General features: G+C 33.6%; 1 protein-coding gene across 1 annotated transcript; it reads left to right on the top strand.

Annotated features, from left to right (window-relative positions):
- LOC109845649 lies at positions 2,033 to 2,491 on the top strand. Its single transcript, XM_020414920.1, has one exon. It carries the CDS (start codon positions 2,033 to 2,035, stop codon positions 2,489 to 2,491), a length of 459 nt encoding a protein of 152 aa, XP_020270509.1.

The raw sequence follows: 15,071 nt of genomic DNA, 5'->3' as shown, positions 1-15,071 counted from the left end.
ATTTGATCTGATAGCACATTTAGGATTCAGAGGCATGTTTGATTATCAGGTATTGGCTTCTGACTTTGTTCTGAGCAGATATGTCACGTTTGACTCTCGCCAGGTGGAGAGTGATGATCAGATCTTTGGGACATCGTAGCGGGTGGAGAGTGATGCTACTCCACATTGGGAGGAAACTCTAGATCATACTGCATCATTTGGGATTCCAGCTGATGTGACACAGATTGGGAATTGTGTTGATTTGGATGCAGATGATAGGTTGGTTGATTTGAGTACAGCTGATGGATGTAGTCTGGATATGGCCATTGGTTCATCTCAGGTGGAGATGTTTGGATTAGTTCAGTTTGGAGCCATTGGAGGTGCTATCAGCCGCAGACTTGATCGTGATATTAAACAAGGGTTGCAAACTCTTCTAGTGGATTGAGGCCTTTGGAGGCCATTTGGGTGAACTACGTGAAGGCTTGATTCCTTGGGCAAGAGGATACGTAGGCAGTCAGTTTTGATGCAGCCGATTTGGTGAGTAGATATCGACATTTGGGTGAGTATTCGCACTCCGTTTGGGTCTCGACTTGTGTGGATGGAGTCCGTTGTCATGAGTCTGTTGCCGTGGCGTACTGGACGCAACAAGTGAGCCATTTGGTTTGGTCGGTGTCGGCTCAGTTTTGGGAAAATTTCGCCGAGGTGAAGAATTGTTGGAAAACGGATTCCTAATCTATTTTGGTAACATGAGGTTATTAGGATTCCTATTCTATTTTGGTAACATGAGGTTATTAGGATTCCTAATCTATTTTGGTAATAGGTTATTAGGATTCCTAATTTGATTTTACAAGCTTAATTTAGAATTCCTAGTATGTTTATGATTTTAGGATTTCTATATATATGGAACAATTGGAAGAGAGAATTGGGTGGAGAAGAAAAATTAGGGATATTTGGAGCACAGATAAGAGGTATTTTCTGAGCTATTTGTTTAGGGTTTTGTTTGGAGAGATTAAGAGCTTGTTGGTGAGATTAGTTTGTTCCTTCGAGTGATTTGTAATCTCGGTTTGTACTCTTTCTCTATTAGTGAAAACCGCATCCCCTTCTTGCCCCGTGGACGTAGGCAACTTGCCGAACCACGTAAAACTATTGTGTTTGGATTTGTGCTATGTTTTGATTTGTTTGACCTTTATCTCGACGCTTGTTTGATTTGGTTCTCGAAGCACGCCCGTTTGGTTGTCACGCTTCCGCGACGCGCACAACATTTTTGGTATCAAAGCAAAAATTTGTTGAACTTCAGGTATCAAAGCTAAATAGCCCATATTATTTGATACCCCAAAATTTTTCTTTGCCCACCCCAAAATCTTTTTCATTTTTAACTTTGATTTGCCCAAATTACTATTTCGTCTAAAGTACAATAAAATTTAATTTTGGTACCCGCAAAGTTCAAAATAATGTAATTTTGATACACCAAAGCTTAATAAAAATTATTTTAGATGCCCAAAGTTCAATAAATTTCACTGTAATACTCAAGCAAAAGTAAACCTATGTAACGATAAATCTGTCAAAGTACATATCTACTTCTTATTAACTAAAAGAGAACACTCAAAAAGTTCTTATGAACAGTAAATCTGATCTGGACCAATCAGACAGAGCCACATCATCACCTCAAAAAAATTATGTCATCACGTCCTTGATAAGAAGTCCTTCCAACACGCTACGTGTCTAACTAACCACGCCTCCTCACATCCTCCACGTTCATTCGCTGCGTCATATAATAACTCCCGCAAACCTCCACTCCATCTCTTCCCTTATATATCTCTCTCATCACCAATAACCTCTGCCATCACCAATAACCTCTGCAAAAAAGGGAAAATTTAAGAAAGCGATGTAGGCTCATCACCAACAACACCCACGCGGTAAGCAGATCAAAAGTCCAACATCAGTCGTTTTTTCTCAGAATAATTGAAGGTCTCTTCATCCAATGTCGAAATACAGGCAACTACTAAACAAGTCGAAATAATGGGAGGAGCAGAGAAGCGAGCAACTAAAATCAATGGCGAGCCCTGAATCCTTCATCCAAGGTCTCTTCATCGTCATCAGCGTCTTCTCCATCTTCTTCCCCGAATTTCTCCCCAACCGCTTCATCTCCCTGTACCGCCGCCACCGCCAGCAAAACTCAACCACCATCCAAGGCCGCCGCCACTTCATCGCTGGAGCCCAAACCTTAGCCCAAGCCCGGTCCCAATCCCCTCCCTCCCAAACCCTAATCAAATCCTCCATCTCCTCCGCCGACCTCACTATTGCCCTCGAACCCCGTGATGCCGCTCCCCACATCTTCAAATCCCTAGCTCTAGATATTGAGGGTCACAAGATTCCTGCTCTCAAATCCCTCGATGTTGCCCTTTCTTCTCCTCAATCGAAAACCCTAGGGCCTAAGGAGAAGGCTGATGCTTTGATTAAGAGAGCGGAGTTGAGTTTGGGGGTAGGGAAGAGGAGGAGGAGAGTTGATTAGGCGATTGAGGATTTGACGGAGGCGATGAAGATTGAGGAGAGGAGTGGGAAGGGATTAGGATTCTTGGAGAGTGTTATGAGTGGAAGGGGATGATATAGGAGGCTAGGAGAGCGTATGAGGAAGCGATGAAGAGACGTTGATGGGGTTGAAGGGGTTGAGGGAAGCAGCAAAGGTGAGATATTGATGGAGGTATTTGATAATTTTATGATGTATTATTCTTATTATTATCAGTAGTTTCTATTGTAATGTGAGTTTTAGGTATTTGATAATTTTATGATGTATTATTCTTATTATTATCAGTAGTTTCTATTGTAATGTGAGTTTTAGTTTAGTATGAGGTATGAAATGAATTTTTCATTAACATTGCCATCGCACACTTGGAATTCTTTCATATGCAGTGCACGCTTTAATAGCTAGAATATGTGGAACCAAAGTTTTGTTTGGGGAAATATTCAATGTCTATTTTCTTGAAGGCAATAGATCACGAACATTTTAACTAGGGGATAGTACTCAAGTCCATGCTAAATTCCTAGCTAGCAAAAAAAAGTTTGACCAATAGAGAGAATATTAAGGACTTCGATGTAGGTGGTGATAGTTAAATTATGTTTAGGTTCATCCAGTTTAAGCTCTTGCGATCACTAACCAAGCTTCCACATTTTTGTAGACCCCGAAAGAGTCTAAACAAAAAGAGGTAGATTGAATTATTTTTTCTGTAGGAATTTGCATTCGTCTCTAGGTTAGAAAATAAGCTTCCAACTAAAATCACATTTTCAGACCTTCTTTGAGTATAAGATAAAAAATCCTCATTATTTATATTACATAACTTTCAAGTTTATGTATCCTCAATATTGTAAATTCGTAATATTTATATTATATAACTTTCAAGTTTATGTAATATTAACATAGATTAGTTTTTAATTTTGTTCTTTTTAATTTATTTCAACCGAAAGTTATACAAGTTGTGTTGCTCTTATCACGCAAAATTTTAGTGTATACTGAGTTTTATTTGTTATGCTCATTTATTATGTTTAACAATGTTCAGATGTATTATTTTTTTTTTAACATGTTACCAAGATCATTTATTATGTTTAACAATGTTAGTGTATACCGAATCAAACATGCATTTGGTTAAATTCTATTCATTTATAAGCCAAACACTTAAAATTATTTGTTTAGTGTTGTATGAACTATTGAATCAAACTTGATCGAATATTTGAACAAATAATAAAAAAAGCAAATAACACCCCTATATTTCATATCTAAAGCAGAATACTTTATTTTGGTAACATGTTCAATATTTGTAGAAAATCTTTTAGAAACCGTGCTTTGCACGGGTCTAAATACTAGTATATGGTAATTAAGAAAGATAACTGTGAGCAGGGCTTAAGTTAGACATGGTCCCTGAAAAAAAAAACATATTATAAAATCATTTCGCTCGAGATTCATCAAAACTTTTTGATATATATACTGTAGTATGATTGACTGGAGTTTAAGGTGATAGAAAACCAATCTAATTTCAAGTTTGTTTGTGTTTTTTTTTTTTTAATAAAAATCCAATCCTATTTCAAGTCGGAACCGATCGAGAGCTGCTTTTCAAGATACAACGCGCGTGCCTCCGCCTCAAGATTCTGAAACGACAGGCTTCATCGCTCTTCTTGTTTGTCCTTAGCTACTCTGTGCGCATCTCAATCACCGTCAGTGCCGCGGAGTTCCAGCGTTCCGAGCAAAATGACATAATTAAGGGTAAAACATTCCCAAAGTCCAAAGGCTTGGATTGTTTTGCATAAAGACCTGACAAACTTTAGAAGTTAAAGAAAATATCTTTTGAGCTTGCAAAATTATATGAAGTCTTTTTGAACAATTGTTTAGGGTAAAGATATAACTGTGGTTGTTGCTTCAGCGACACAAGTTCAGGGTGATTTTTGTGATTTATAAAGTCTAGGGGCTGGTTAATTTCCTGGTACATAATAAACAATTCAAAGTAAAGGTTTGGGTCGCAGCAAAAGTCATAGCGGACGAGATCCCTTTCAATAAAAAAGGAACTTTGTCCAATATTTTCCCCTTTAATTTTTAATATTTTGTCACCTTGTTTATTGGTAAATTTATCTGTGCTTAAATATTGTCGTTTATCGAGCTTTATGCATACGAACTTAAGGTAGAACAGAACAGATAATTGTTGTTTATTGGTAATTTAGCCCTTCAACTGGTAAGTCAACACGGACCACTAGTTTCAAAGGGGTACTGGAGTGGCAATCCTAGATGTCCGTTTTGTTATTTGGTAGTGGAGAATCAAGATCACTTATTCATCATATGCTCTTTTGCCTCCTCCATCTAGTCTACTCTTTTCCCAAACATCAGTGCAGCTTCTTGGCCTCAATACATGATGGATCTGATCTCTCTCAATGATAGATCAGTTTTCAACAGGGATATCAGAAGTATTTGGAATATAGTGCTACCTTGCTGTTGTTGATGAATCTGGAACAGTCAATTATATCTTATTTTTAGAGATATTCAACCTAATCCTGATCATATAGCAGCTAATGTTGCTAGATATACTCTTCTACGGACAGATGCTCAAGAGGATAGATTGGCCAGAAGAATCCGTAAAGCAGCTATCAAGCTGCAGTTGGATGAACTTGCAAAGAAAAAAAGCAGCAGAAGACGTGGGAGAAAACTTCTTTGCAGATTAAGAGCTCGCTCTTGCTGGTTGTGTTGTTTTGCAAGCTATTTTGTTAAGTGAAGTCTCTTTGTAGGCTGTTATAAAAAACAATCTCTGTGTTTTTAGTCCCCTTATCTTTTATTTTGTAGTCTTTTTTTGCTTAGTAGATGGCCCAATGCGGGTTTAGTTAAGGTAGGTGTAGACAATGTTCGCTCCTTTTCTTATTTCCCCCTCATAATGTGTCATCTACTTCTTATGTAAAGCTTGTAATTATTCAGTTACACTTTTTTTTATAGATATCTACATATATGAACAGGAAACCTCTTCCTGTTTTTTCAGCTCAAAAAAGTCTACACGGACCACGGTTAGTATCTGATCTTTCTTCCCATTTAATAATTTATCATTAAGATTTGAATCTTTGAATCTTTTTAACTTTTGTACGAATTGCATGTATAATTTCTACTTTTACTTTTAGAAAGAATATTCAAACGTATCAACAAATTAGTAGATAACAAACAACTTGACTGGCTGCATTAAGGGCGCCTACACGTACCCTGTTTTATCTTAGCATGTGTTAGCTAGTGCTCCCTCTTCGATCAATCACGCACAATTCTCTTTTCTTGAAGAGTTGGCATCAATCATCATCGCTTTCATTCAAATTAGCCCCCACATTATCTTAAAACAAAACAAGAACCTCAATTAGCCACATTGATCAAAGGTAGCACACAGTTCTTCGCGTTAAATCATAAGGTTAGGCTGATTAGCTAGTGACCCATCTTTTTCTTCTTTTTTTTTTAATGAGTGAATAGTTTGCTTCAACCGTAGTCCTTAATTCCTCGCCACCTACATACTTGTTTTTATATTAGGGTGGGGTTCTTCAGGTTCGTCGTCATATGCCTGCACGGGGAAAATATCCAGTGGATCAATCTACTACAAACTCGTGAAATTTCACAGAATGAGAGGAATTGGATCAATGCGACATCAAAATTTGTGGTTTGCAGGCAACTTTCTCATATTAGTTTAAACTAATATTCTTGCAAGGAGAAATTGTTCAGTATAGGCCGGATACATTGAAGATTTAGTGTTCCAATGAATAGGTGGATCAGTGCAAAACGCTAGTGATTAATTTGTAAAAAAAAAAAAATGAACTGATTCCACGGCGCTTTTCTTTTTGGCCCACCCCATAAATAATGGAGCAGTTCTAATTGAGAGTTTTCTTATTTTGCAAGGAACGTTCTCACATTTTAGTTGAAACTTCTCTTCTTCTTTTAATTATGCACGTGAGATGTCTTTTTAAGTCCTAACTTGTTGGTTTCATGGATAACATAAGAAGACTAATTAACGAGGAGCTCCCATGCATATATCCCTTTATTTGGAGCACCCATGCCCCATGTGTTGCAATAGTGGGAAGCACATGCGATTTGATCACAATTTCTTTAACGTGATGGACCTTGGATTGAAGTTTTTTTTAGCTTACACAACAAGAGTGTGTTGAGGTGATTAATATGTGAGTATAGTCCCCACATCGGATAAGATAAGAAAAAGTGATGAGTTTAAATAGGAGTTTAGATCAATACCTAATAGCTATATCTTTTGGGTTAAAATTGATTCCTAACTTCTATTTAACGCCCATCAACCCTAGATTTGGCCTGATTTCTCCTCCAACAATGGTATCAAACAGATGATCTTCCATGTTATTCATAAGTTTTTCTACAAAAAATAAACTATCTTTATGTTATTCATAAATTAACTGAGCAGTCCAATTTAAATACGATTTACAAATGGACGCAACACCCGAGGCGTGCTTGTCCGAATATAACATTTAAATAACCGAATATAACAAATTAAGTGCATATATTTCGTGCCTAACTTAGCATCAAAATGTTAAAATGTCGGTCTCTTCTTGAGAGCGGAGCAAAGAGTGTGACGACACAGGGTCCCAGGGACATGGAACGGTAATCGAAGTCAATAAATGTGCTCGTGCCTCCTTGAACGCTTAAAACCCCATAATTAATTTATAGCCCTACATGAAATTATTTGAATTATATAACCCGTTAGTAACTAAGTTACTGATTGATAAAGGGTTAAGTGAGTGATTAAGGAGACTTAATTCTTTTCAACCTGTAAAATACAAAAAATATATACAATAGTTAAAGTGAGTTAACCCTCCATATATAGTTTGCCAAACATAAAAAATATAGAAGGGTTAAGCTAACCCCTCTAGAGGTATTAAAATGAGTTAACCCCTCAAAATAAGAGGTTTACTAATACTCCTATTTAGAAGGATTAAGAGTTAACCCTTCTAACTATAAAAAAAAATATTCAAAATTCTTGTTATTCCCAAACATAAAAAATGATCACAATGGCTAAAATAAAACGTATGTAATGAGTTAATAATTTAGTCTTTCAGATTATCAAATAGGTTAACTATGTTAATCTTTCTCCTTAATCCCTCTTTCTCAACCATTTACCAATCGGGGCCTAACTGTATTTAATTAGCGTGTGTGCACTTGTTAACCTGATTAAAGACATGAACGATTGACAAACGACCAACTTAGCCTATCATTAATCATGCATTTGATTCGGCACTTCTCAAATCAGCTCCCCATTAAATTGCGAATTGACATATATTTTCTTTCAGCGTACCAACCGTGAGAACAAGAGGAACTCTTGATATCTATATTGGACAAGAAACAGGCCACCGAAAATTCATTCGCATTTTTTAAAATCAGTAAATTAATTCTCTTTTTTCGTATGGTTCTCTTGTATTACATTGAGTTCTAGTGCTGTTAGTTTACATATGTGTGTGTATACGGTGTCTAACTTCCTCATTCTTAATTAATGCTTTTATTTATATAATTAAAACTCCTATAGAAATCTAGTAATTTGTTGGTCTTCACAAATTGTCTCCAAATACTTGCCCATCATTTTCACACCGACACCGAAATAAGTGACCTATTGACTTGACTCAAAGGCAAAAAATAAAAAAATAATAAATAAAAAAAAAGGATGAAAAGAACAGGCGCAAGCAACAAAATTTCCGATCCCAATTTTTCTTCTACTGTTGTTGCACCGACGCCGTTCTCATTCGTGATCGAGGTTCTCCTGTCGCTCTCGCTTCTGTAGTTTGTACGCGTTTAGGGTTTGGAAAGTCTTGTTCCATTCTTGAATACAGACAGCGAGGCACATGGTACTTTGCCAACCAAAGAGAATGAAATCTTTACAAAAAAAAAAAAGAAAAAAAAAAGGATTAACAAAATATTAGAGAAGCAAAAAAGTACAACTTTAGTTTTCTTCCCTTTTGCTTTAAATAAAACAAATAAAAGTCTTGCGGCTAGAACCATCAAGAGTATGAATTATAGTCGATCGTTAATCCTGTATATTTGTAACTTTTAAAAATTAGAAATCGTATAGAGTTGCACTTGAATACCTTAAGATGGTAGCGGAGTAACCAGATGCAAACTCAATCGGGTACATTTAAAATCGATTAATTTTTGAGTTTTAGTCTATAAGAGGCCTCCAATCTACACGGACATGTTAGAATATAGAAATAGAAGGAAGTTCGATATAGCCAATAAATTATATGCAAATTAATAAATCCTACGAGTTTGTGTGGGCCACAATGTGATACAGTGATGCTTTCCCCTTTTGGATGCGAAGCGGCCTTTGACGCGTTCAAATTCTTGGAACCCATCTCATTCTTAGTGAACTCTAAAAGTTTGATCCGACGCTGCCGCGTTCAATAAATACGCCCATGTTCTTAGCGTAATAACAAGCATTTATTCCCTCCACATCCCGAGCTATCTGTACCCAACCAACCCTCTTTATGACGGTGGGGACAAGTTTTATACCCTGTAAATTAAGACGGGCTCGCTCGGGTCTCTCTGGATCCATGCTAGCTAGGGGTGGAAATGAACCAAATAATTAATAAATGGTTCGATAATTGTTTGAATAACTATTCGATCATATTCGATTCAATAGTTCATTTACCACTAAACAAATATTTTTTAGTATTCGAGTTTACTAAAGAATAGAATTTAACCAGATACCACTAAACAAATATTTTTTAGTATTCGAGTTTACTAAAGAATAGAATTTAACCAGATGTATATTCGATTCGTTTATCTATTAAATATTCGCTTAAAATAAAGAATAGAATTTAACCAGATGTATATTCGATTCGTTTATCTATTAAATATTCGCTTAAAATTTGATTACAACTTATTATTTGTATTATTACACATATGATGTTAAATTTTTAACTCGTTAGGTTTGCAGATTCGTGTACTGATCAGAGAGTTGATATATTTTATTAATGCGTCGTTACGGCCTGTTTAGTCGGCTACAAAAAACAAGAGAGTCGGTTATAAGAAACTTATTTCGTATAATAGGTTCTTTCCTTTTGTTTCGGTTCACTTCCTAAAACTAAGGAAGAAAAAAAGACGAGATGAGATTAGTTGTCACGTGATATGACTCATTTTTAAGAAAACTTATTTCATAATTTTTTTTTTTTGAAGAAATTGATGAAAATTAACTTTTACGATCTGTTCGGATAAGCTTTCGAGTTAGCCGAGCGCATCGACACTGGTTCACCTACGGAAGGGAGAACAATTGCATGGAAGAAAAAAAAAATTCATGTGATATTTAATTATTGGCTAGTTAATATGCGGAGGAAGAAGAATGATTGGATGAATGTAATAAACTTCGATTTTATATTGCTTCAAGAATAGATAATTATTTGGGAAAGGTTTTTAAGATGTAGGGATTAATTGGATATAATTATTTGCTTTTGCAAGGCAAGTTGTAGGGTCTAATTTGTTGTGATGCTTCTTAAAGGAGCACCGTATGTAAATAAACGAGCTAAAAAGCATAAAGAAGATCCTAATATGTAAAAGATCGTAAAGCTAGCACTGTTGGGTTTTGGTGGTGGTGGTTGTTATTTTTTGTGTTAATTTCAAAACAAACCCTAGAACTTTGGGGTGTTCCATGAAAACCCCTTGAACTTTGTTTTTTTTTTCCTTCTTCCGAGTAGTTTCATAAAATTTTCACACAAAACCCCCCAAAATTCGAGAGAATCTCAAATAACAATCAAAGCTTTTGATTTTTTTTCCCCCACAAGACTCCCCAAAAAGTGTCTCTTGCAATTGGATCGTAGGAGTTTAGTAGTATCTGTCTCTTCAGCTTCTCCTCTTCCTTCTTACTTTCTAGGGTTTTGTGAGAAAAATCAAAAATTCTTTCTTTTTTATTGTTTTGTTTTGTTTTCTTTTCGTTTTCGTTTGGTTTTTGTTTTTCGGGTTTGGGGTATTTTGTAGGAAAAGTTTTGGTTTTACAGGGGAAAAAGTTCAGGGGTTTTTGTTTGAAGTGCCCCAGTGGACGTATTTCTCGTGCGAAGGTTATACAGCCATTGGGCCATAAGTACCTCATGTAGGAGACAATAACAATGGCAAGCCTCCGCCCAATATTTAGAGCCCATGAGTTAAGCTACAAAACATTACACAAGGAGCTTGAACTGGGCTTGTGCATATTATGAAGCCCATGGGTTATAAGTGTCTCATGTAACATACAATAACAATGGAAAGCCTCAGCCTAAGTTTTAGAGCCCAATGAGTTCGGCTTCGAAACATTACACAAGGAACTTGAACTGGGCTTGTAGACTTTTGTTCACTTGAAATTAAAAAGTGCGAACTGGACTAACTTTCTTCATATTATAAAAACGCATATCACATAATGTACATTTATCTTCACGCTTACATACTCGTGGTGTATTTGACACTCGGAAGGCCCATTGTTTTAAGGCTGAGTAATTTCAAAAGCAGCTTGTTGGCGAAAACTAAAACCATATTGGGCCGTCCGTTTGCATTCTAAAGCGCATATCCCATGTTGGATTTGTATCTAGTCTAGATATGATACCTATGAGTTACCCAAATAAATCAGGGAAATATCTCCTCCATTTGTATTATATACTAGGATTTATGCACGTGCAATGCACGTGATTAAATATTATGATTAAGTATTTTTGACTTATTTCTTTACTAAAATGTATTTCTCAGTTCAACTTTGATTGTTTTTCTTACTTATGTTTTCAAACTTTACTATTGTGATTATTTTTTTAATATTTGTTTGAATGAGCTACACCAAATTTAAATTTTTTATGTAATAATTGAATTGACAAGAAATAACTATAATCTAAACCTGATTTGAATTTTCGCGTTATTTAGATCGGCATGAAACCAAGCTTGATTTAAGAAGGTATAACGTTGTAAAAGTGAAAAACACTTGAAAAGATAATGTTATAAAAGAAGGATGAATAATTAAAGCCAATAAGACAAAATTATTAATTAAAAGTGGGCTAGAATGAAACTAAAGAGAATATAAATTTTGTTGTTAATCACTGATAAACTTTAGAAAAAAATCATAAAATAAAGATTAATGCTAACTCTATTACACTTTTATATGATAAAATCATCCACATAACCATATTAAAAAAAATAAAAGAGTTCATGAAAATCACTTCTAATGATTCCTGATTTTACTTAAAAATTTAACCTATTTTTAAAATATTAAATAATTTAAATTTGTGTTGTATTTATAAAGAGCTTTGATGGAGAAGTTTTTGTTTTAGCAGCTTGTTTTGAATGAGCCATGCATATTAGCTTTAAAGTGTAATATTTTTTTCTTTATCGTGTTATATGGATGTTTGCTTGGTTTGCTTATCTATCTCTTATTTCTTCAATAAGTTGATATATTATTAACACAATTTACGATGACATGCATATCTTTCATACAAATTTGTGACATATATAAGATAAATGTTATATTTATTGGTCTTTAATAAGAGTTTTAGTTGTACAATATGTTACCTTCATATTTAAAGATATTGAAATCTGACAGTACTATTACATGCTTATCTTTGACCGTGTTCTTAAAAATTGATCTTTCGTTGGTAGTCAACAGTACTATTACATGCTTATCTTTGACCGTGTTCTTAAAAATTGATCTTTCGTTGGTAGTCATATCCCCAAATAAGGATACTTGCAGAGTCTTTGACCGTGTTCTTAAAAATTGATCTTTCGTTGGTAGTCATATCCCCAAATAAGGATACTTGCAGAGTTGTGCCACTTTATAGAGAAAGGAAAAATATCAATTTTAATTTTTTTACTTATACTATGGTAACTAAGTATCATGTGCATATTTTTTGTCTATTATAGTAATTTTCAAATCTTATCTAGTTTATTATATCTCGCAATGTAGTTGATCATTGGCTTCACTTTAGTTTCTATTGTAAGATTATTTATATAAAATTTTATATTAAGTTTATGATTCCTTCAGTATTTTTAGAATAAAGTATAAAAATTTATAAGTATTTACTAATTTTTTCTTGTACTTTTCATGAATAATGTTTTTTAATTAGGATATAATTGTTCAATATGTTCTTCAAGGAGAACCCGGTTAGTGCTTCTTTGCTTGATATGCTTTTTATCAATGTCAATTCAGGTGATTCATGAATGTTTCTGAACGGTTAGTGCTTCTTTGCTTGATATGCTTTTTATCAATGTCAATTCAGGTGATTCATGAATGTTTCTGAATTTTGAGTTTATTTCCTTCATGTCAATTCAGGTGATTCATGAATGTTTCTGAATTTTGAGTTTATTTCCTTCACTTCTCCATTTAAAATGAAAGCAACTTAGTTTTTTTAAAGGATATCTCTGAATTTTCTGATAGTTTCTCCATACATAACTTTTTGTATTTTTTTACTTTATAAATAAATATTATCAATATTAGAGATAAATATTTATACATTATAATTAGTTAATGCTAACCTATTATATCTTAATGTAACAATATCAAACATTTCCTCTTTTCTTTGTCAAATTTTAGCCTTTTTGTGATTTAAACTTTTAAGCGTGTGTTTTGTAATTTTTAAACTTTGATAGTATTTTATGAAAATTTTAAAATTTAAGTTGGGCGCTTATAATTTTCATGTTTCATGTATTGGTGATAAGTTTTAAATGTTAGAATATTTCTCGTAACTCTGAGAATTTGAAGGTATTTTTATAATTATTAAAATTTTGGGTTGTTTTAAATTTTTAGCAATCTGCTGATAATTTCTAAATTTGATGTGTACCAGTTATTAAAATTTTGGGTTGTTTTAAATTTTTAGCAATCTGCTGATAATTTCTAAATTTGATGTGTACCAGTTATAAGTTTTAAAATTTTTTAGCAATCTGCTGATAATTTCTAAATTTGATGTGTACCAGTTATAAGTTTTAAAATTTTAGATTTTTTAATAATTTTTACTTTTGAGAGAGTTTTTATAATTTGTACCTTTGAGGTTATTTTTTTACTAATTTTAAATTTCTATGTGTGTAATGGTAATCCTGAGAATCCATCTATGTTGTTTCTAAGTTTTGAAATCTCTGAATTTTAGAATGTATTTTTTGTAATTTAAACATGGCTAAATGGCACTTATATACCCTATTGTTTTGCTCTTGTAGTAGTTATATGTCCTAAGTTACAAAATATAGCAAAAAATTACCCTGAGTTGGTAACTATTTAAATTTAGCTAACATAATAATGCCCCTCTTTAAGAATTAACCTCCTCTCCCCCCTCCCCCAACATAGTGAAAGCTCTTGTTTTCTACTGTTACCCATATTAAAGAGTACGAAGAAGTTGGAGGCCACGAAAAGAAGATGATGATGATGAAAATAATCTAATTTGCGGGTGGGGAGGGGGGTGGGAGGTAGATAATATAGTAAATAATACAATAAATGAGGGTAAGAAGTATTCAAGTTGGTCATAGGTCCAGTACGTGGAAATATTTCAAAGAATATTCTCACAGCTGGTTAACAGAAGGTACCAACTTGCAAATTTTTACCAATTCAAGTTTTTTTTTTGCTATATTTTGTAACTTAGGGTATATAACTACTTCAAGAGCAAAACCCATAGGGTATATAAATGTAATTTAGCCTTTAAACTTTTGAGGCTGTTTCTATAAATTTTAAAATATTGAGGGTGTTAATTATAATTTTTAAATTTTTAGATATCATGTTTGTTTTTAAGTTTAAAAAAGTCAAGGTGTTTTGTGTAATTTTAAATTTTTAAGGCTATTATATACAATTTTTAAAACTTTTGGGTTTTTTTATAATACTTCATGTATTATAATATGTTATCTACGTATAATTTCTTAATCTTATTTTTTTATATTTTTTAGTTATAGGTAGTTCATATGGAGTTAATATAGGATATAATTAGTATTTGGATAGATTAAGATTTAAGTGAAATATTTAAAATAACTTTTTTTTTAAAATTGTTGACCTATAGATAGTTCACGTGGAATTATATAAGATATGATTAAAATTAGAATATATCAATGTAATATTCAAAAAAAGATAAGGGTAATACTGACCATAGAAAGATTTTCCCGAACTCGTGCTTCTAAAGGGAGTATATATATATTTTTTGAGTTATAGGTGGTTCATATGGAGTTAATATAGGATATAATTAGTATTTGGATAGATTAAGATTTAAATAAAATATTCAAAATAACTTTTTTTTTAAAATTGTTGACTTATAGATAGTTCACGTGGAATTAGATAAGATATGATTAAAATTAGAATATATCAATGTAATATTCAAAAAAAACTAAGGGTAATACTGACCATAGAAAGATTTTCCCGAACTCGTGCTTTTAAAGAGAGTAAGATATGATACATATATGTAATAGATCCGTAGCATTTATCTACTTCCCAAAAACTAATGGCACCTAACCCTGTAGGCGTCAAAAAATACTGAAAAGATATCCAAATACAGCTCAAGAGGAAATCATCCAAAAAATCAAAAGAACACAAGTATAGACTGTCTCGCACGTGAGACAGTCTTTGCTGTCTCGCCGTGCGAGACAGCCTTTGCTGTCTCGCCGG

The sequence above is a fragment of the Asparagus officinalis genome, chromosome 6, assembly GCF_001876935.1.
Source record: "Asparagus officinalis chromosome 6, Aspof.V1, whole genome shotgun sequence".
Taxonomy (NCBI): domain Eukaryota; kingdom Viridiplantae; phylum Streptophyta; class Magnoliopsida; order Asparagales; family Asparagaceae; genus Asparagus; species Asparagus officinalis.
Note: the sequence above shows the minus strand (reverse complement) of the source record. Positions and strands in the feature narration are given on the sequence as shown.